Below are 23,632 nucleotides of genomic sequence, written 5' to 3' on the forward strand. Positions count from 1 at the left end.
ATAAAATATAATGGGTTTTTATTACATTGTCTCAAGTCCCCGGTAAAAAATGTGTTATGTATAATCATATATGATATAATGATATATATGACCATATAAAATCATATAGAAATATATAAAATTTTGTATAAGTTATGTATAATTATATATAATAATATATCACTTATTATTATATAATTATATATAATTTTATATTAATGTTGGCTAGATGTCAGTCAACGACAATACAAAATTATGCATACTATACATAACTATACATAACTTATACAGAATTTTATATATTTTTATATACTTTTATATTGTTATATATAATTATATATGAGAAATTTTTTACCGGGCTTGTTCAAACCTGTTATCGATTTTAAAGAATCACTTCTGTGTTACGAAATCTGTATACTTACAATGTTATATGATACATGTGCAAGTACTTATGTATATTATGTGCGATCTAACAAATAAACCATAAGTGCGATTCTGTTTTAACATCACACATGTATTTTCATGATACTATATACAGAGTGTCCCATAACTCGTAAACCACCCGTCAGGTGCAGGTAGAGTAGGTTAAATTGAGTAAAAAAATTATCTACCATTTTGCAATTTTCGCAATAGTTAATACGATATTAATAAGAGATCAGCCGCAATCGGCGCGCGGCACGAAGAAGCCTCCCATTGTTACTTGATACTAGGCGCGCCAACGAAACGGTGGGAGAAACGCTCTGCATTGACAACCTGAAGAGTCGTACACATAGACACATCGTCGGCGCGCTTAGTATCAAGTAACAGTGGGAGGCTTGTTTGTGCCGCGCGCTGATTGGCTGATCTCTTATAATTAATATTTCATTAACTATTGCGAAAATTGCAAAATGGCACATAATTTTTTTACTCAGTTTAATCTACTCTACCTGCACCTGACGGGTGGTTTGCGAATTATGGGACACCCTATATATTTATATATTTTTAGATTAATATATATATTTATTAGTGACGTTGGTGCCGTAAATCACGAGGATGATAAACAGATCCAAATAAAACGTTTAAAAAATAACCAGTTTGGTCAACAATTTTTTAAAAAGAAAACTGAGAACTTGCTTAGCCTACGTCGAACGAGTTATATGTGTATGTAAACTAAAATGGAACGTTTTTAAAATTATTATACATTTATTTTGGTAAACCTTAATACGTACCTATAATATATCTACAGTATAAGTAACGAGTGTCTATAGTACATACACATACTCATATACACACATACATGTTATAACACCTATAAAGATGAAATAAAAATAAAAATACATAACAAATATATGGGAACCTGAATAAAGACTCACGTAATATTGCTATATCGTAAGTTTGCTTTTTGCACCGGTGTTATTAATGGTATCTTATAATAGAATACATCCTTACATACAGTGTATACTATCTTACAACTAAACAATTATGACAAGATAATAGAAACTTACATAATAAGAATTACCGCGATTTAATATATCGTAACGATAATATATACACATAAAATATAACGTCGTTGTCGAAATTATACGATACTATAATGTAGTCAAGGTAAACGTGATCTTTCGTGTTTGGTTTTAAAGTTTTATCAAATAAAGCTCTTTCCGCCAAGCACAGAACACACATCTTTGAACACTATATTCTTTGGAACCTATATTCTATCAAATCAAAAGTTGAATAGATGGCATTGGTGCAGACATTACATATTTTATTCATTGACAATGTATATTTACTTATTCATCTCATTTTTTTTTTTTTTTACATAAAGTTACAACTGATAAAGTGATCTTTCATATGGCAAATGATTGTGCAATCAGCAATGAATATTGTTTGAAATCTCATAATATATTATTTTTCAATTACTATATGTTGTTAAAAGGTGTTTACATATTGATAATGCATTTAATGATATTATATTATCGTTTGCTCTTATAATTGAATAACTTGTACAACGTAAATTCGCTATATATTATATTTTTATCTATTATCGTTAATATATCTATAGTTGTGACTTTAATATATATAGCCGCATAATGCGCACTTGAATCAATAGTGTTCACAACAAACGTTAAATAAAGCTCATAACGTAAATCTCAAATTATTGTTAATTATCGATAAAAAAAAGATAAAAAATAAAAATCGAAAAAAAAATAGAAAAATCTATCGATTTTGTATTCACTTGAAAATATTAGAAAATTGTAATGAATTATTTCAAAATCGAGAAAACGCTATAATAACATCCATAATAACTTCTCTTCTTTTGGATATTTTTAAATGTTTGTATCCGACGTTATTGTCAATCTGATAATTTGCATCTACATTTCGCTTTTATATGTGGTGCTAATACACGATAGTGTAAGCTTAAACAATGCTATTATTATGAGATGTAAAATTTTATCATGCAATTTAACAAGTTTTTACGGCGATACCAATACAAAGAAATAGCATACCGATTAAATTTCAGACATTTTCTGATTTTCCTTGTCGACTCAGTTCGATAGCTAGAGCTAATTCGGCGTCTTCCTTTTCTTTAAGTCTAAGCCTTTCTTCTTCCGCTCTTATACTTTGTTTCTCCGCCCAAACTAATTGCTCCTCTTCCGATAAGTTACTTATGTTATTACTGTTCCACATCTTGCCGAAATTATTCGCGAACTTCTCGTCGTTATGAACATTATACTTCGAAGTTTGTGCTATGTCCGATTCTTGCCTCATAATGGCTTTCGCATTTTTAGTTGAAAATGCGTCATCGAGATCAATTGTTCTCGTCTTGACTTTGGTAAATGAATCAGTTTCAATGCCTCTAATATTTCTGTTATCAGCAGAAAATGCTTTCCCAAAATCGACATCGAATTTATTCACGTTACTTTTTTCGACTTTTGTTTTAACATGCGAAAAAGTGCTCGCTATGAAATCGTTGTCGAAAACTTTAACCGTTGAATTTTTATCCGAAAAAGCAGATGTTGTCCCGAAGTTGAAAAGATCCATTTTGTCCACCCTGCTGCTCTTATTCGCATTCAAGTCTTCTGTTTCATCGGCAAACGGGTCCGTTATGTTGAAGGGGTCCTCGTAACGATAGTCTCGGAAAGGATCCTCCGTAAAATCTGATAGCTTCAATTGCTCCGATACTACGTGCGTTTTATTTGTCGGTCTCGATGATGCAGTCCGATTAGGCGCTGGTTCTGGCTGAAGCAGGTTTTTGTCACTGGTCAGTTTTGTTTTACTGAAAAGGTAGAAGAAAATAACGCGGATACCGTCGACCGTCCTTTGGCTGCTAGCTAGATTAGATTATTCTTGTATCATAAAGATGCAGTGCTGTAATTTTACGTGATATTCGAATCGCGTATCGGAAGATGATCGTGACAAAGCAAGAATCATTATTCATTTACGTGATTCGAATATCTTCTATACAACTTAGGATTAGTAATAAAAATTATATTTTTTATGACATAAATAAACTTAGAATATGCTATAAATATATAAATAGAGAAAGAAAAAAGTAATAAATAAATTAATCTGGAGGCAGCATATGTGTGTGTGTGTGCTTCAGAAGGCAGCTCAATGGTAGGTAAACTCAAAATTGTGCAGCTTCTACCTAAATATAAAACAAAATGAAATCCAATTAGTATATTGATAAGTATTGTAAAAAAAAACTCAATAGCGACATTAGAAAATTATGTTTTTTTCAGATATTTAATATTAATATAATTATATGTATATAATTCGTGATAAAAATTATTTGAACAAATAGTATTGCTAGTATTTCTTTATTTAGTTGAGGTGACGCTCGTTTATGGAGTCTGTTAAGAGAAGAAACCGGATTTTACTGATAATTAAAAAATAAGAAATTCAAAACAATAATGACCATATTTTATCCAAATTAAATTTAAAACACATTCAATTCGATAATTATTTAATTGTAAAATAATACTATTTTTGTTTCTTTTATTACATTTATTTTTAATGTTATTTTATAAAAAATATATAAATCGTAACATAAGGAAGGAAAAAAACTCTTTCCCTCCTCTTTTTCACTCCCTCCCTCTTCCCTCTCTTCTTTCTCTTCTTCTTTTCTATGCAATGTAAAATTCTTAAAAAATTTATATGTATATGAAAAAAATATAATTATAATTTTATTTATAATTATTAATAATTATTTATTAATAAATATTTATAAAAAAATATTTATAAATTTTTCTAGAAATATTTATATTTATAAAAAAAAATATTGCATCTAATACAAATTACATTTCTTCCTGTATATATCTTTTATATAGTTAATGATTTAATTAAAGAAGAGCCCTGATTAAAAAAATTAACGATACAGTATATACAGGCTGTGTTCTAAAATTTATTGTTAGTACTCTATAATTTCTCTATCGAAAATCTATAATATATGTAACGTGAGCTATTGTTGAATATGGTCCGAAGATGAGACTAACACGTTCAAATAAGTGCATTTTTTTTATTAAAAAAACTTGAGTTTTTATTTGCGCCCTTACACCCTGCGCTAGCTTATATCGCCTTTCTCCTTGATGTTATTAGTTTTATTTAAGAATTTATAAATTATTATTTTTGAGAAAAAATATGTAATTGCTCGTTGCAATTCGGCCGATTGACTGCATTGAAGAAAATTATACGAGTTATTTAAATCATGTGAATATTTTAACTTAGCCAACTATTGTTTTATTATTAAAAATGTAGAGATCTTTTATGTAGTTATCTTAAGAATAACAAAATAAATATCTTATTGTATCAAATCACAACTTTGTTGCACAACTGACAATGCAATTATTGCTAACAAAACATTTATAATAATAAAACAATAGTTGGATGATATTTATTTATTTACAGTAGCAGCGAAATTTTTTTTAGTCACGCTAAATCCCGTAAGACCATTAGTCTTTATTAATAATATTACGTCAATGACAATGTTTAACAAAAAGAAATTATTAAAAGAGATAGTAATTATACATAATAAAAGTGACCTCACATTTGAACAACCTTGATATATGTTGTCAAGGTCATGATCCTGAATAATCTTCCAAAGGTTTTTAACTGTCGTCTCGTTTATTAAAACAATAAAAGAATTTTCACAAATTACATGTAATTTTCCGACACAATTTAAATAATTTTAAATCGTGTAGGGTAAGAACATGTATTAAATATGATAATCTAAACTTCTCCAAGTATGAGATCATTTTCCGACACTTTATGCATTTGAGAAATAAATATATGATGTGTTATACACAAAAATACAGGGTGGACCATTTTAATCCATCCAGTCAAATATCTCGAAAACCAAGCCCGGGAGAGAAAAATGTTTCAAACAAAAGTTGTATGGTTTCGAGGGGGCCATAAGATGGTACCATTGGTTTGACCTTGAAAAGTCATTTGAACGTCACGTGAAGGTCACTTCAAGTTTTTTAAATGGAACACCCTATATATTTTTACATATTCTTGTAGCTCATCTCGAGAGCTTTCCAAAACACTTATGACAAAGTATTTTTCATTAAGTATTTTTTGAGTTATAAGGCTTCAAAGTTGCAGTATTTTGACATAAAATACAAGATCTCGTAAAATATTCATTTTTTGATTATCTTACTCTAATACTTTTACGCACAGAATAATGAGACAAATCAATTTGGTGTAAAGAAAACACATAATTATGTTAAAGTAAAAATCTGAATTTGCAACTAAGTTACACATTTTTACTTTAACATAATTATGTGTTTTCTTTACACCAAATTGATTTGTCTTATTATTCTGTGCATAAAAGTATTAGAGTAAGATAATCAAAAAATGAATATTTTACGAGATATCTTGTATTTTATGTCAAAATACTGCAACTTTGAAGCCTTATAATTCAAAAAATACTTAATGAAAAATACTTTGTCATAAGTATTTTGGAAAGCTCTCGGGATGAGCTACAAGAATATGTAAAAATATATGAGGTGTTCCATTTAAAAAACTTGAAGTGACCTTCACGTGACCTTCAAATGACTTTTCAAGGTCAAACCAATGGTACCATCTTATGGCCCCCTCGAAACCGTACAATTTTTGTCTGAAACATTTTTCTCTCCCGGGCTTGGTTTTCGAGATATTCGACTGGATGGATTAAAATGATCCACCCTGTATATGCAACAAAAACCAACTCGTATTACTCTCATACTGGTATACGTTAATAATTTTAATCTGGCTTCACGTGAAAAGTTGAAAACCTAAAATTTCTTTTCACGACAGACTCATGTGGAATCGTATGATAAAATCGACGAGTATGGTTCATTTATTTACATATAGTAAATTGAAAACAGGCGCGGAAGGTTCCGTCCCTCTCCGAGCATTCAATTTATTACACATAAATAAATAATATCTATTAAGAATACATTTTATAAAATATACATAATGTTCAAAAATTACATGTAATTTGTGGAAATTCCATCTGAGAGAGATTAGTGGAAAATACAAGAGAGCTCAGTTTGTCCACCGAAAATACATTTCTCTCTGAAAAAATACTAATTTTGACTATTTGTTTATATATGGTACTTTTGTACAATTAATAATTGACTATTAACAACGCTAATTCAAAATGCTAATCGAGATGTCGTTTCCGTTTTATGACTCCGTCCCACGTAGAGACAATGTGAAATATATGTATATTAGTGGACTTAAATAAATCAATATACAATTTTTCATTATTTAGGAAAATGGCAATGACTATTTACGTTTTTCAGTTATTTTTCCTGTTTTTGCACGAAAACGAAACGCACGTACAAGATATCGGATATCGCTTAGTTGTACTCATTCCCTCCCAACTGACAAGAGTATGTCGATCATAGCGCCATCGGGACATGTATTTTAAAACACCATTAAAACCGAGGTTTAAGCTCACATGGTGGAAAGAACACCGAAGTTCATCCTTCTAGGTTCTATTCTCCATGCTCGGTACTAATAACAAATCTGAGGTTAAAAATTTATAATTTTCAAAATTCAAGATGGCGGAGCCAATATGCAGATGGGAATTTCCAAAAATAGTTTAATTTTTTTAACTCGTCTTTTAAACGTTTTCTGAGTCGCTAAATGCGAATCTTAGATTTATAGTAGACAAAAAATTTATAATTATAGTGGACATATATAGTCATAGAGATCATAAGTATAAAAACAAAACACTAAAGTTATGAAACATAAAAACGCATAGGAAGAAACCCATTGCAAAGCACTATGTGATTGTAACTATAAAAGAAAACTCAATAAATCAGTTTCAAATATAATGTGACTATTTTTTTTTGTATTTTGGTCTAGCATATTGGATCCGCCAGGATTTATTAAAATTGAAAATTTTGATCTCACAATTCGGATTCAGCGATAAAAAAAAATCCCTAGAAATAAATTTGCAAAAATTTTGAATGTAAGGAAACATATATAACTGAAAAGGTTAATAAACAACTAGTGACGCTAAAATTTTTGAATGTTATTATTCAGTCATAAGCTTGATAGCGTATGTCAAGATAATTGAAATCTGTGAGATCGTCCTTTATTATGCATAATTATCAATAAGATTTACTCAATCAAATATACGCGCGTTTATACACGCATGCACGTACGCTTACATACAGAATGTCATTATGTAACAGGAATACGTCCGTGAACTCCGTGCTAAATACTATATAGATGTAATTATCTATACATTATCACCAGTTCATAACTCACATATGTCTGTTCAACAAACAACGCTGTTTGAATTAAATAAATTTTATTTGATAATTCTTTGTTGCACTGCAGATATAATGCAGAATTTTTCAATTAATTTTTCAATTGAATTTCGTTATGTATCTAGTAAGCACAAATTGACACCTTGTAGTGTAAAAGCTATTAAATATATAATATTAAACAATATATTACAAATAATGAAATTCAGGTATGTTTAGGAATATATCAGGTATAATAGAAATACTTTATAAAAAAAAAACATACTGTGTTGAAATAATTATTAAAAAACAATATACTATTTTGAAAAAAATGATAAAAGAAAAAATTAAAAAACTTGTTTAAAAACAAGATTGCTAGATACAAACCTTAGAATCAAAATTGGTGAAATCAGCAAATCCAGAAGATGTGAAACTATTATTGTTGTCGATCGTCTGCTGAACACTAAATGGATCCGAATTTGCGTTCGCAAATGGATCCGGTGTGGGCGAAGGCGTTGGAGGGGCCGGTGCGGCTCTTAATGGACCAGTAGGACCTTGACTCGGTCGTGGTGGAGCTGGTCGTGGAGGTGGTTGTTTTGCCTTTTTCGGTGGAAGAGCAGGACTAGGGCTTTCAGGACGCGGTGGAGCGTGAAGATTTGCAAAAGGATCATCACCAAATGGATCCTTTGTGTTCTTAATAGAAAATTGTATTAGCGTCTTATAATTGTTGTCTCTATAAAATATATTAAATATATGTATAAAATATATTCATAGAAATAATATAAAAATCATACCGATGTTACATTTGTAGGTGTTTTGTTTTCGGATCGTTTTCCGTTATTAAACGGATCGAACGGATCTTGCTTTGTTGTACCAGTATTGTCAAACGCGGCGAAAGGATCTGCTCTAAAATTATCCTAAAAATTTTTTTTATTAGTGACCACGCTTACAAGATCAAAATCGAAACGAGAAAATAAATATTATAAATGTATAAATGTTAATTAATGAAAAACTTACATTAGACGGCTGTGCAGAGAATGTATTTGCAAATGGATCAGATACTGGTGTACTAAATGCTTCTTTGGCTTTATTCGTTGCAAAAAGATCTTGTTCTCCAAATCCATCTAAAGTAGCAGTCCCGGTTACATCAGAAAAAATTTCATCTGCTTTTGTTTCCTTTGTTTCGTCTGCATTTTTTGTTTCATACCTATTTATATATAATATATATAATATATAGTATATATATATATATATATATATATATATATATGTATATATATACATGTCATTATATAATTTTCTTAGAAAAGAAAAATTATATAATTATAATATTTAAGTGAAACGCGCAAATACGCACTCTATATCTTCGATCTCGGGCATAAATCGTAAACTAGTATCAGGTACAAGATCAACATTCCCTGCGGCAAGTGCAGAATCGTAAAGTGCAATGACATCGCTCATTTGACGTTGCTGCTCTTGCAAGTGTGTGATCTTTGCCTTTGCTTGACAAATTTCTAATTGTGTATCTTGTAATTTTTTTGTGAGTTCGTTTAATTGGTCCCTGTTTTTATTCTGTTGCTGTTCCAATTGTTGTTCCTCTTGGCGCAGTCCCTCGAGTTCTTGTCTCTTAAGATTTAGTTCGTCTTCTTGAATTTTTAAAACTGACTCCTGTTCTTCAGCTTGCTGACGAAGTTTATCAACCTTACATACATAAGATTTATTCATGAAAAGTTTGAATCGTTTTTTTCGTGTAAATTTAAATAATATTGTGTAAGACATTTTAAAAATAGGAATAACTTATTTTTAACTAATATGCCTTTGTATGTGTTATATGTATTTATTCAATCAAAATTAAAAAATAGTAAAAATATGAAAATATGTGCATTTCAATTTTATGTTATTTATTTTGTACATCTAAGAATGCAACACGCACGCACGCACGCAACAGTTCACCTGCAAAGCGCTAATAATGCATTATAGCGTTATCTAGTCAGGGTCGGGAAGTAACGCGTTACTTAACGCTGTTACTGTTACTTATTTTTGATAACAATCGTTACTTTTCTTATCCGTAACGGTAATAGTAACATCGCTACATTTTTACAGTAACAGTAACGAATTTAACCATTACTTTTATTGTTATTTTAGTTATCCCTATTCATCAATAGAACGAGCGCTGGTCACGTGCTGATAGGGTATTAGGTATTCTTGATTGGCTAGAAATATTAATTAGTGTATATGTAATATACATATAGATTTTCAGTACTAGCAGTAAATATTGGAATATATCTTTAATAACAAAAAGTAACGAATCGCTAGTTTCTTAGTAACGGTAACGGTAACGAGTTACTTTTTAAAATTAGTAATGAATAACGGCTATTTTTTTTAAATTAGTGACGGTACTTAATGGTAACGCGATACTTTTATGAAGTAACGTTCCCAACTCTGTATCTAGTAAACATGTTTTATATAACAGTATACTTTTTTATACACATAGTAAAAAATAACAATAATATTGTGTTTTATTTACTTTGATAATATTTTTTAAAAATACATATATAGATATGATGCATATAAATAATATAAGTCTCGAAAAAATAAAAGTTATGTAAGAAAAAAAAAAAAAAAAAAAAAAGAAAAAAAAGTAAAAAAGATTTTTACCTAAAACTTTTTTTCCTGTCGGAAAAGATCACATATTAAACATAAATTAAAAATATATTAAAATAATAATCCGCGATATACTGTGATCTTTTATGTACCTTTTTCAGTTCTTCCTGTATCTTCTCTTCGATTTCACTCAAATCTCTATCTACTTCAGCCTTCTACAAATCAAAACATAAAAAAAACAAAATCATAAAAAAATGAAAAACGAGACAAAATAAATAAATAATTGATTCTCTATTACTCTTTTTCTTTTCTTTTTTCAAATATATCACTCAATTTAATAATTAATTATAATTATGTAAACTATAGCTGCAGAAAACGCACAACACAGATATATGTAGAAAGGTCACCACCCTTTGACAAGGGAAAAGAATTGAGGACATGTAAAATATGCATAGAGATTATTAAATTATCTCTCTTATGTAAAACAGTATTTGATTTATAAATATGCAGAAACTAAAATAAAATAATAACAAAGAACAAAAAATAATAATAAATTACTGCAAAATCAACACACGATCATCTACGTTTAGCTTACAATTAGTGGCTCAGATTTCTAAGTTTCTTGTTTGTAAAAAATAAAAAATTATTGTAAAATAAATACAATCACAATTTTAACAGCTTCTGTAAGTATTAAATACTTATACAGGGTGTTTCCAATTTAAATGGCAAACTTCGGGAGCGTGTAGGGAAAAACTAAGACAAAAAGTTTTTGCTCCATTTTGGAGAAAATCATAAAAATTCAATCTTTTATTGTAAATTGCTCTCTTGAGTTGATTGGCACCGAATAAACATTTTGCTTCAAGGTTCCTTACATATGTAAACACTTGATATTCTTTACGTTTTTTTGTTTGTTTACATTATTGCTCCTACGAATCCTTAATCAGTCTTTAATCAGTTGTACCAGAACAATGTATAGCTGCAATTAATGCAGTCAATGCTAGATGTAATGCTTGCATTGCTACAAGAGGGCAGCATTTTGAACAATATCTGTATTAAATAGATGATAACATAAATAAAATGTAAATAAATAAGTAAAAAACCGAAAACTTATTTTGTTCCTTTTTTTGCGATTTTCTCCAAAATGGAGCAAAAACGAGCAAATCTCTAAAGGATTTTTTATCTTAGTTTCTCGGTCCCCTACACGCTTCCGAAATTTTGCCATTTAAATTGGGGACACCCTATATAATGTGATCTATATTATTTTGTTGTTGTATATCAAAATATACTCTGGCACATGCAAAATTAAAATACTAAATTTTCTATCTTTTTATTATTACTTTATTACATTCATTGTTATTATGAAAATCGAAATTATTTTAAAAAAAGCAATGTATAAACAGCAACTGCAAGTGTGCACTGCAAGTAGTTGTGTCTAAAAAGCAGCGCACATTCACTAAGCAAGCAACATAGTCGCGATAACTTACTGAGAACTATTGTTTACCTGTGCTTTTAAATCATTTAATCTCTTCTGCGCCTCACCCTTTTGATTTCCGAGCTGTTTCAAAGTTGCCGCAAGTGTGTCCAATTCACTTTGAAGGCTCTTAATCTCTCCGTTTTTTATTTTAATATCTGCTTCCTTTTGCGCTATATCCTGTTCCATGTTTTGTTTTTCACGTACAAGCTCTGCTATATCTTTACTTATCATATCTAGCTCTGGATTTGAATAACCTGATATGTTATTGTTTTCCTGCACAATATAAACATGTTCTGAATATTAATATCTCTTTTTTATTGTTGTAATATCTCTTATTATACAATTCAGTGTAAGTATATTTTAAAAAATTAATCTGTATCATAAAAAGATAATTACAAATTACAAAAATTTCGATTAACTTAATTCAAATTAGGATTTTCATATGAAGTATGATTCGTTAATTGTAATAATTCATGTATATTATAATAATTAATAGTGTGCGATCGTGGCACAGTGAGTTGCGTGTCTACTCTCTATGCCAAAGATCCTGGGTTTAAATCCGATAAGAAACACCGAACTTTCATTCGAGTCTATTCGATCGCCATCCCTCGGAAGGCAATGGCAAACCACCGACAGTATCTTGCCACACGAACCCTTCTAATTTAGGCCGTTCAGAACCGGCGTTAAAATAGGTCCCATATAGCTGCAGGAAACGCACACTGCAGAATATGTAGAAGGGTCGTCATAATTAGCGTAGAGCTGATAACCTACCTAAACCTAACTAAAAACTTGTCACGAAAACATTACTACGCCTCGCAACAGAGAGGAATGTAGTGGTGTGGGCCAAAGGTTCGCTGTAGTGCCGTTTGAAGAATAATAATTAATAATTAAAATAATAATTTTATGTAGGTGTATACAGGGTAGGCCATTTTAATCGATCCAGTTGAATATCTCGAAAATCAAACCCGGGAGAGAAAAATGTTTCAGGCAAAAGTTGTTTGATTTCGAGGGGGCCAAAAGATGGTACCATTGGTCTGATCTTGAAGAGTTATTTGAAAGTCACATGAACGTCATGTTTAATTTTTTAAATGGGACACCCTATATATTATTGCATATTCTTGTAGCTTATCTCGAGAGCTTTCCAAAACACTATAATCAAATGTTTTATCGTGAAGTACTTTTCGAGTTATAAGGCTTCAAAGTTGCAATATTTTGACAAAATGGAAGATATCTCGTAAAATATTCATTTTTCGATTATCTTACCCTAATACTTTTATGCACAGAATAATGAGACAAATCAATTGGCGTAAATAAAACACATAATTATATTAAAGTAAAAATGTGTAACTGCTAGTTGCAAATTCAGATTTTTTCTTAAAGATAACTTTGTGTTTTCTTTACACCAAGGGTAAGATAATCAAGAAATGAATATTTTACGAGATATCTTGTATTTTATGTCAAATTATTGCAACTTTGAAGCCTTATAACTCGGAAAGTATTTAATAAAAAAACACTTTATTGTAGTGTTTTGGAAAGCTCTCGAGATAAACTACAAGAATATGCAAAAATATGTAGGGTGTTCCATTTAAAAAAATCGACGTGACCTTCAAATGAAAATTCAAAGTCAAACTAATGGTACCATCTTATGGCCCCCTCAAAACCCTACAACTTTTGTTTGAAACTTTTTTTCCGGCAACGCTTACTTTTCGAGATATTTCACTGGAGGAATTAAAATGGGACACCCTGCGTGTATATATATGTATATACGTATGTATGTATACATACATACATACATACATATATATATATAAGATTACCAAAAACTATTTTATAAGATATTTTATATCAAAATACTGTAACTGTCGAGTTTCATAACTTGAAAGGTACTTAATAAAAAAATATTTTATTATAATGTAATAACAGTTAATATACAATAGAGAAACAGTGTGGTTATTGCAGATGAGGGATGCAGATTAATGGAGTAATACTTGAGAGTGTATTGGAGTATGTACTTTCACAATTTGAACTGTGTAATGGGAGGCCGGTAGGTGATTCAGTATATAGGTTGTAACTAAGCGACTGTAAGTGACTGCTTTGTTTTTATATATTACATTGCATCGCTGAGGATGGTCCGAAGAAGGACCAAAACGTTTGAATAAATTTTGAATTTATTATGCAAAACAATTTTTTTTATTCACGCCCCTCACCTTGCGTTCGGCTATTAAAGCCCCTTTTATCGACTAATTTATTTTAGTATTTTGAAAAGCTCTCGAGGTAAGCTCTAAAAACTTTTATAAGTTGCCGTTATTATTTAAGCATTAAAAAATAAATTTACATAATTTCAAAAATTGACAGGCTTGATATTTTATTTCATCAGTGAATAACTTCACAGTAGCTTTGTGTGATCTAATCATGTAACAGTCATGTCATAATAATTATGACATCATGAAGATGTATGTGTTGTCTGTGTTAGTTTGCTATTATTTAAATAATGTGTCTTTAATTTTACTACAACCAAACTTATTAAGTAAGCATAAAGAATTGCGAAAAAAGATTGATCATACATTTAATAGCAAACAAGGTAAGAGTGTATTTGAATTACAGACTTCTGTATATTATTATTATTATTAAGTTTATGATTTGGACACATAGGTAATTATATACATATAAATAATTTATATATATATATATATGTATATATCAATTTATATAATTGTCTATAATAGTTTCTTATAATAATCTAGATGATAACATATTTCTAAATGTTAATGAATATGAATATCCAAGAACTAATGAAACTTTAAGACAATTACATAAACAACAGTGGTTAGATTATTACAAGTGTTTGAAAGAAACATATGCAGATGTAGGGCCTGAGAAGATCATCTCTCCAAGTGCACTCATAGCATTAGAAGGCACATCTATAACGTGCGCTCTTAATGAAAATAATCGCGAATTTATAATATGTAATTATGATAAAAATAAAAAGTTTGTACAATGTAATTTACAGTATGAAGTGTCAAATTTGTACCTCACCTGTGGAAATGCACATGGTCAATTTAATAAAGTGGTATTTCAATAACAGCAATACAAACGGTACTGTTCAAAATACAGTACAAAATACTAATCATATTCTTAATTCTCCGGATAACCAATATATCATCATGTATAACGTCAAAGTATAAAATTCAAACTACATATATATGTAAACACGAAAGATCATACGTGAAAAACGTCTTTTTTTCTTAAGATCGAACAAGCGGGAGCGTATTGGTGTGAAATGGGAGATACCATGGGACTAACTCACTATTTACATATCGATAGTGAGGCGGAAGATCTATATTTAAATATAGCATCTCATGTGTCACAACTAACATCAACTGAAATTCTGGATTATAAGTTGAAGATTCACACTAGTTGGACTATTTGGAGTCCCTGCTCTGTGTGCAATGCAGTTGGAATAAAACTTCGATATGGTTACTGCACTATTTCTCTTTTAGAAACATCAGTAAACGGATATTCCATTGGCAAAAGTACATTGATAATCGATAAATAATACAAAATGCGAAGGTAAATAAAAAATTAAGTTTTTTAAAGAGTTTTTCGCTTATTCTACTTTAAGCTAAAACATATGAGTGGAATGAAATGTACGAAAATACAACTCAACAAATGACAATAACAAATTCAAGTCTGAAAGTTCAATTAAGAATGGCATTATTGTTATTTAAAAATGAATTACCATGCAAATCGAGTCTTGTGCCAAAACAAATACAATCAATGCCGATTATTAAGAACAGAAACACCAAAATTATGAGACAATATTGCAAGGTATTTACATTAAACTTTATTAAGGCTTCTGGTCCCTTCCTGTAACTGTATTGAATTATAATGTCAGAAAAAAGCTGTATGATTTTTCTTCTTTGTATGTGTAAAAAAAGAAAAAAAAATTAGACACTATTCGCACGTATCAGTAATATAGATTATTATGTTGAAAATTCCCTTTTTTTATATCCTATTTTTTATATACTATTTTTATATACTATTATATATTTACAACAATCTATATGATGAACTTTATTTTGATCAAAATTTATAACTTTATTTATTAATTACTTTATTAATATTCATAAAAAAGCTGAAAAAAGGAAAAAATTTTCAATTCTCAGAATATTTTAGTAAATTCTATGAATAATAATAAGTAGTATATATGTATACAGGGTAGGCCATTTTAATTTATGCACTGTAATATCTCAAAATCCATAAGCTTAAGACAAAAATGTTTCACACAAAAGTTGTATGGTTTCGAGGTCATAAGAGGGTACCATTGGTTTGACCTTGAGAGTTATTTGAAGGTCACATGAACGTCAAATTTTCGTTTAATTTTTTAAATGGGACACCCGATATATTATTGCATATTCTTGTAGCTTATCTTGAGAGCTTTTCAAAACACTATAATCAAATGTTCTTTCATTAAACACTTTTCGAATTATAAGGCTTCAAAGTTGCAGCATTTGGACTTAAAATACAAGATATCTGGAAAATTATTCATTTTTCGATTATCTTACCTTAATACTTTTATGCACAGAATAATGAGACAAATCAATTGGCGTAATTAAAACACATAATTATGTTAAAGTAAAAATGTGTAACTGCTAGTTGCAAATTCAGATTTTTTCTTAAAGCTAACTATGTGTTTTAATTACACCAATTGATTCGTCTCATTATTCTGTATAAAAGTATTAGGGTAAGATAATCGAAAAATGAATATTTTACGAGATATCTTCCATTTTATGTCAAAATATTGGAACTTTGAAGCCTTATAACTCGAAAAGTACTTCACGATAAAACATTTGATTATAGTGTTTTGGAAAGCTCTCGAGATACAAAAATATGCAATAATATATAGGGTTAGGTTAAAATTAAACATGACGTTCATGTGACCTTCAAATAACTATTCAAGGTCAAATTAATGGTACCCTTTTATGGTCCCCTCGAAACCATACAACTTTTGTCTGAAACATTTTTGTCTTAAACTTATGGATTTTGAGATATTACAGTGCATAAATTAAAATGGCCTATCCTGTATACGTATAAAAAATATTTCAATATAGGGAGATAGAATTATACAACATACAAGAGAAAAATGCTTTCTTGGTTATAAATTTAACATGTTTGCAATAAGGAACCAAAAACTTTAACAAAAATTTAATAAATAAAAAAAGTAGATAATTATTCTTATGCAGAAAAAATGCCAAACAAACATATTTGAAGTGCGTGATGAGAGAGGTAACATTCTTGAAAGTGCAAACAATACTGCTGGTATCTATTCTATGGCTCAAGAAATACCTCAGCCATTACCATCAATAATACATAATGTAATTTATGAAAAATATAATAAAAAAATCAAACTCGTCTGTCCAGGGTAATATAAAACACATAAAATTAGCTACAAAGATTCTTCAATAATCAAAAATAACTAAAAATAAAAAACACTACATGTTTGTTAATATTTTAGAAATCTGAATGCAGATATTCCAATTATTTGGCAGATTGGTGATAAAATGATAATTCCATCTTACATCAAACTTCAATCAAATGGAAGAATTCACATTAATTCTCAATTTCATATATTATTTAAATCCTTAAAGTTTGAGGATTCTAATATATATAGGTAAGTCAAATTGAAAATCCCCTGAACAAAAAGATCTAACTACAGATAATAACGTGTAAATTTTATAGAAAATTAATTTTTCTGGAAACTAAATAATTGCACTAGGGAGAGACTTTTAGTGCAATTTCAAATAATTAAAATAATCTCAATTTATTAAACATTTTGTTTATTAAAAATAAAAATCTTCAATTCTGAAATCATTTTAATCGACTATTTAGTTTCTTGAAAAATTAATTCTCTATAGAACTTATGCATTATTATTCAATTGATCTTTATTTATATCCAAGGAATCTAAAATTATTTTACTTTAGAGAACCTATCAGTATCAGTTCATTTAAATCCGAAATTTATTCAGTTAGATTGTTAACTGAATAGCATTTAATTTAAAAATTTATTTTTATTATTAGTTTTTTTTTTATTATCAGTTGCTGGCAAAGTAATGAAATTGTTGGAATAATAAAATTGAACGTGATTGGAGAAATAGAAATCAAACTGAATCACCATGTTATTTCACTTGGCGCCATCCTCATAATTAGCATACTTTTAGTAATATTCTGGAGAGTGTTCAAAGGACGGACACGATACACAATACATTAGAATTTTGTAATGATACAAATTAAACTACTTATATCAACATTGTTTTCTGTATATAATCAAATATGCATATATACATATATATATATAACATATACATATACACACACAAAAAGTAATGAATAATTTACTATAAATACAGTAGAACCTCGAACCAAATGCGCTATTACGAGATTCCGCCGTACAACATATCGTTAATAGAATATTGAATAAATATTTGAATAAAAAGTTACCACGATAGTTTCTCCTTTCCTCATGGAAGGTGGTATCATTTCAGAAGTTAAACTTGCTGGAGGATCTACGCCATTGAGTTTTTGCTTAATGAACCACATAGCTAAGGCAAATTGTTCCTTATTCAGTTTACCATTCTGGCAAGTATCACATAAACTCCTATAATTCATATTAAATATACCTTTATCATGATCATAATTAATAATTTTGAACAAATTGTTGTTAAGTTCACATTTTTCTCACCATATATGCGCTAATACAGGATGCGGAAGTCCACTTTGCAGAAAGACATCTTTGATTTCTAACCCAGAGACATATCCATCCCTATCCATGTCAGCTTGTAAAAACAATTTCTCTGCGATTATTTGATCCTCAATCGAAACGACCCATTGTTGTACGCCTGTCTGCAAATATATAAAGCACAAACAACTTTTGACAACATGAAAATATTATGAAAATGTAATTAATTTTAAATTACAGTCCAGGAAGTACATACTTTTACAGTCTCCAATGCAGTTAAACCTTTTACAACTGTTGTATTTGGTAAAGGTGGAATTGGTGGTGGTTGCGATGATGGTGATGCTGCAGCTACTATGCTCATTGGTATAGGAGATTTAGTCTTAGGAATCATATCTTTTCTTTTACTAAGTGGCATTAATTCTGGTGGAAGTACATTTGGAATGGCATATTTTTCTAATGCTTTATATACAAGATGCATGGCCTGTGTAATAACCATCAGAATTGTATAAAAAAAAGAGAATATATAATTTAATTATATACAAATGTTATTTTTATAAAAAATAATTTTAGAAAAAGCAGTATAACATCAGCAATATTTATCATTCAAATAAGTACAGCTAATCAAGTACAGCTCAATGCAAAATATATTTCTATACCAAAAAGTATGTTTCAATGCACAAAAAAAAAAAAAAAAATTAATTTACTAATACTGCAGCAGTAAAAGTTATATAGTACATAGTAAAAAAAAAAAAAAAATAATTATAACTTGTAATTTTATATATTCTTATATTAGTGTTATACTTACAACTACAAATTCATGTCTATCCAGCATACCATCCTTATCCATATCCGCCAAATCCCAAATTTTTCCAAGAGTATCTAAAGGAAGTTTGCTATCCATGAGAACACCTTTTACTTTATTTCCAGATATATATCCATTCGATGGCTGTAAGCTATCAAAAAGTTGATCATATTTTGCTCGCTCTGTAGGATTAATTGACCAATCTCCATTGTTGATAGATGTTATTACTGGCAGAGCATTAGTAATAGTCTTCTGTGGAATAACTGGAATATCTCCCTAATAAAATAAGATATGCAATGTAGTATTTATTCTAGTTAAACAGACATAGAAAACACAGATAATAGATATTTACCATTTTTGGTGGTGGCAATTCAAGACTTAAATTAGACATATTTAAATCTTTTCCTGTTTGAGCTAATGCACATAGTTTCAAAGCGACAAAGAGACCAGACTTATCTAAGAAACCACGTGATTGTGGATCAGCCATATCCCATATTTTACTTAGAATAACATCGCTCAGCTGGGATTTTTTAAGAAATCTTGCAGCATCCATCGCTTCAATTTGTCCATATCCATTTGGGTCAATCTAGGAGTAATAGTACTTTTTATTTATATATAACTGTTTATATGCTTTATAAAAATATTTGCTCTTTTTATGCGGATAATATATACCTGATTGTAATAAGCTTCATAGATCGCGCTATGGCTTCCAGCCACCTATAAAAACGATATTCATGTTCTTTAATAATTTGTTGCTTACAAAATAAAACAATAATAGTAAACATAAATAATATGCAAATAATTCAGTAAGAAAATAATTGGTGAAAGACTGACAAAAAATTCAATTCTTATTTTTATCGAATATATGATGAATAAATGATGAAAAATAATAAAGTATTTCTTTCAGATAAGTAAAAATTTATCGAAGATATATATGTAAAATAATACTCCGCCATCGAATCGGGATACTACGAATTCGACTGTCCAAGGCACTACTGATAAGGAAGTAAAAATTCGCTAATTAGTGCAATAATTTTGGCGCGGATTATGATAAAATTTTATGAAAAGAAACTCTTTCGATGTGTGTGAACCGTATATCAAATGTTATATCTTCATAAAATCGTCAAAATTACAATGTACCTGCGTAGGTGACGGCAAAGCGGCCATGCTTGCATTAAATACTGACTTAACCAATCAGACTCTCAATCGATAGCATATACGATTTTAACTATTTCGTTAATGTCATATGACGGCGGTATTTTAATATCATGTATTTCGAATTATTTTATTATTATCACACTTTTATCATGATTTAACTAACGATCATATGCGACATGTGAAGAGAAAATTATAACGGAAATATTTTATAATATACATGTATTTGTCCAAAATAATTTTTAAGAATGCAGCACAGACTTTTGTATAATGCACGTAACATAAGGAATTTGATTGGTCCATTAGCACATGCATCAGGAAATAGACCAATCAAATTTCTTATACATATGCATTAGTCCAGAACCCTAAAGCCCGCTATCACACTACGAATTGAAAATTGAAGATTAAAGATAAAAGATTAGAATTTGACTAATCAGAATAAAAAAAACTAAAATTGCTTTGTCTTGATTGGTCAAATTTCAATCTTCAATTTTTAATCTCAATTTTTAATGCGTAGTCTGATACGGGCTTAAAGGCTATGGGCACCCATAGTATAACTAGTAGGAGCACTCCGAGCTTTTTCGGGGTTTGCGTCGATCCGTTCTGCGCATCCGCCATGTTTTTGAGAGGAACCAATCAGACAATTATTGTATATGTGGTAGTGTAAAATCTGTGAGAGTGCATCACAGAGGTAACAATATTATATATTTGTGAATATAAAACTATAAATTATTTTTATTTCTTTTATTTTTTACATAATTTTTTAACTTTTTCTTAATTTTTTAAAATTTATAAAATTTTTATACATTCCTTTCACGGCATAAATGTAACGCAGATTCTTTGAACGATTGATACGCCACTGAATATTAGTCCAAAAACATTGCGAAATACCACGTGATTAAAGACAAAAAAATCAAAGTGCCGACAAAGAGTGCCCCTACTAGTTATATTATGGGGCACCGACGAGATATAGGCCGGTATTCATAGTCCGATCTTATATTTAAGGTCGTCTTAAAATCTCATTTAACCAATAAAATAATGCTATGCGGCTACTTCATTGGTTGAACGGGATCTTAAGACGATCTTAAATATAAGATCGGACTATGAATATCGGCCTATGAATACCGGTTATAGTATCTTGTCCAAAAAGTGAAAAGAAACAGGAGGGAACATATGGCTCGAGCTAAATGGACGAATACAAAGGTCGGTATTCATAGTCCGATGTTATATTTAAGACCATCTTAAGATTCCGTTAAACCAATGAAGTAGCCGCATAGCATCATTTTATTGGTTGAAAGAGCTCTTAAGACAACCTTAAATATAAGATCGGACTATGAATACCGGCCAAAGAGTAAAAAGAAACAAGAGGGAATGTATCGGTGGTGGGGGCTAGTCAAATCGCTGACGGAAGCCGCCATCTTGAGTGTCTACTTTTTTGACGCTTATTAGCATCGTCTGCTGCTGTTGTCAGAGAGACACGCATGCGCATATTATTTTACACAATTATTAATTCTAAAAAAAAATAGTGAAATAAAATTATGGTGCATTGTCAGGCCTGTGGTATAACAACAACGCGAAATTATGGAATAACATTTCATCGGTTAATAATTGTTATCAATATAATAACAAGAATTTAATGTTTTATTTAGATATACAATTTAAAGGACAGTAAACAATGTGTTAAAATTTCAATATTATTAATATATATTATTTTATTTGTTGCATATTAAAATTATATATTTCAATTTAATCTTATTGAGTTGATTTTATTAAAAATATTAAGTATATTCCATATTTATATTTAAAACTTTGTTCTTCCAGCATCTCCGAAAAGCCATTCAATTTTGGCGCCCATAAGCAGCCATTTTGAGTGTCCACTTTTATGCTGGTATATACAGGGTGTCCCCGAATTGGCGGATCAACTCTCGTGGGTAGATAGAGCGTGTTAAACTGAAAAGAAAAATCTAATATTATTTTATTAAATTTGCAATAATTAATGAGATATAAATTAATAAAGATGGGTCAATACGTGCCAGGATAAGCGCGTGGCGCGAAGAAACCTCCTACTTGTTACTTGATATTACGAGTGCGTTCCTTTTGGACGCTTACACGCTTAAAGCGCTTATAAGCATTGTTTACACTGTTCCATTTGGAGTTATAAACGTTTATAAACGCATTAATGACGTCACTGTGACGTCATAACTCGTGCTCACAAATATTTATTTCATCGAGGTAGGGCAGCAAAAGCGTGAGCACTTACAGCGCGTGAGCGTTTATATGGAACGCACCTGTAGTATCGCATAATGAATAGAAAAATGGATTTAAATTGTAATGTGATTAATATATGATTAATATATGATTAATATATGATTAATAATTGAAATGTGATTTAAATTGTACATCGGTATAATGTATATGGTAAAATCTTTTCTACGTAATTCTTTAGGGGTAATATTGCAGTTTTCTCACGATACTTATTAAAAATTAAAAGAATGTTTTCTACTTCTGTATTAAGTTTTTAAAGAATCTCCATCGTCATCAAATAATATTTCGAACATTATTACAATTAGCGAACACAAAAGAACAGTCTGTTTTTCCGCCATTTTGACATGCTCACGATGCTCATGCACCCAAAAGGAACAACTTTCCGTTTGCAGTTTTAAGCGTTTAAGCAGCAAACGGAACGATTGAAAATAGCGCTTATAAGCGTGAGCGCTTACAGCGCGTGAGCGTTCATATGGAACGCATCCTAAGCGCAGCGAGACAGTAGGCGAAGCGCTGTACAACGGACGTACAAAGGGCGTACTAAAAGAGATACGTACAGTTGCGTTCTACGTTTATGTCTTGCCGCGCGTCTAGTATCAAGTAACAACTGGGAGGTTTCTTCGCGCCGCGCGCTTATACTGGCACGGATTGGCAGATCTTTATTAATTTATATCTCATTAATTATTGTGAATTTAGCAAAATGATATAAGATTTTTTTCTTCAGTTAAACACGCTCTATCTACCCACGAGAGTTGATCCGCTAATTCGAGGACACCCTGTATAGGCATTTCCGTCCGTTTAGCTCGAGCCATATGCTCCTCCTGTTTCTTTTTACTCTTTGGACGGAAATGCCTATATATACCAGCGTCAAAAGACATCACGTGACCAAAAATAAAAAT

At 30.0% G+C, this 23,632-nt stretch overlaps 2 protein-coding genes across 8 annotated transcripts; one reads left to right on the top strand and one right to left on the bottom strand.

Moving 5' to 3' along the window:
- Positions 1-1,141: 1,141 nt before the first annotated feature.
- Positions 1,142-20,658, bottom strand: Eps-15 (Epidermal growth factor receptor pathway substrate clone 15). 7 transcript variants are annotated; one of them, XM_072893919.1, is made up of 14 exons: positions 20,454-20,658; positions 19,986-20,030; positions 19,666-19,899; positions 19,317-19,589; positions 18,768-18,992; positions 18,515-18,675; positions 18,274-18,430; positions 11,803-12,048; positions 10,454-10,516; positions 9,055-9,398; positions 8,715-8,904; positions 8,492-8,614; positions 8,085-8,381; positions 1,142-3,195 (listed from the first exon to the last, which is right to left on the bottom strand). In XM_072893919.1, the coding sequence occupies exons 1-14, from the start codon at positions 20,478-20,480 to the stop codon at positions 2,473-2,475; spliced, it is 3,108 nt and encodes a 1,035-aa protein (XP_072750020.1). In that variant the 5' UTR covers positions 20,481-20,658; the 3' UTR covers positions 1,142-2,472. The 7 variants fall into 7 exon arrangements, with proteins under 7 accessions (XP_072750020.1, XP_072750019.1, XP_072750021.1 ...); XM_072893918.1 differs by having other exon boundaries at positions 8,085-8,390; positions 20,454-20,654; XM_072893920.1 differs by lacking the exon at positions 20,454-20,658 and adding an exon at positions 20,267-20,353 and having other exon boundaries at positions 8,085-8,390.
- LOC140666825 (uncharacterized) lies at positions 14,221-18,043 on the top strand. Its single transcript, XM_072894373.1, has 8 exons — positions 14,221-14,356; positions 14,520-14,703; positions 14,786-14,954; positions 15,026-15,308; positions 15,398-15,603; positions 17,019-17,197; positions 17,291-17,446; positions 17,872-18,043. Exons 1-8 carry the CDS (start codon positions 14,221-14,223, stop codon positions 18,041-18,043), a joined length of 1,485 nt encoding a protein of 494 aa, XP_072750474.1.
- Positions 20,659-23,632: the final 2,974 nt, after the last annotated feature.

The sequence above is a fragment of the Anoplolepis gracilipes genome, chromosome 6, assembly GCF_047496725.1.
Source record: "Anoplolepis gracilipes chromosome 6, ASM4749672v1, whole genome shotgun sequence".
Lineage (NCBI taxonomy): Eukaryota > Metazoa > Arthropoda > Insecta > Hymenoptera > Formicidae > Anoplolepis > Anoplolepis gracilipes.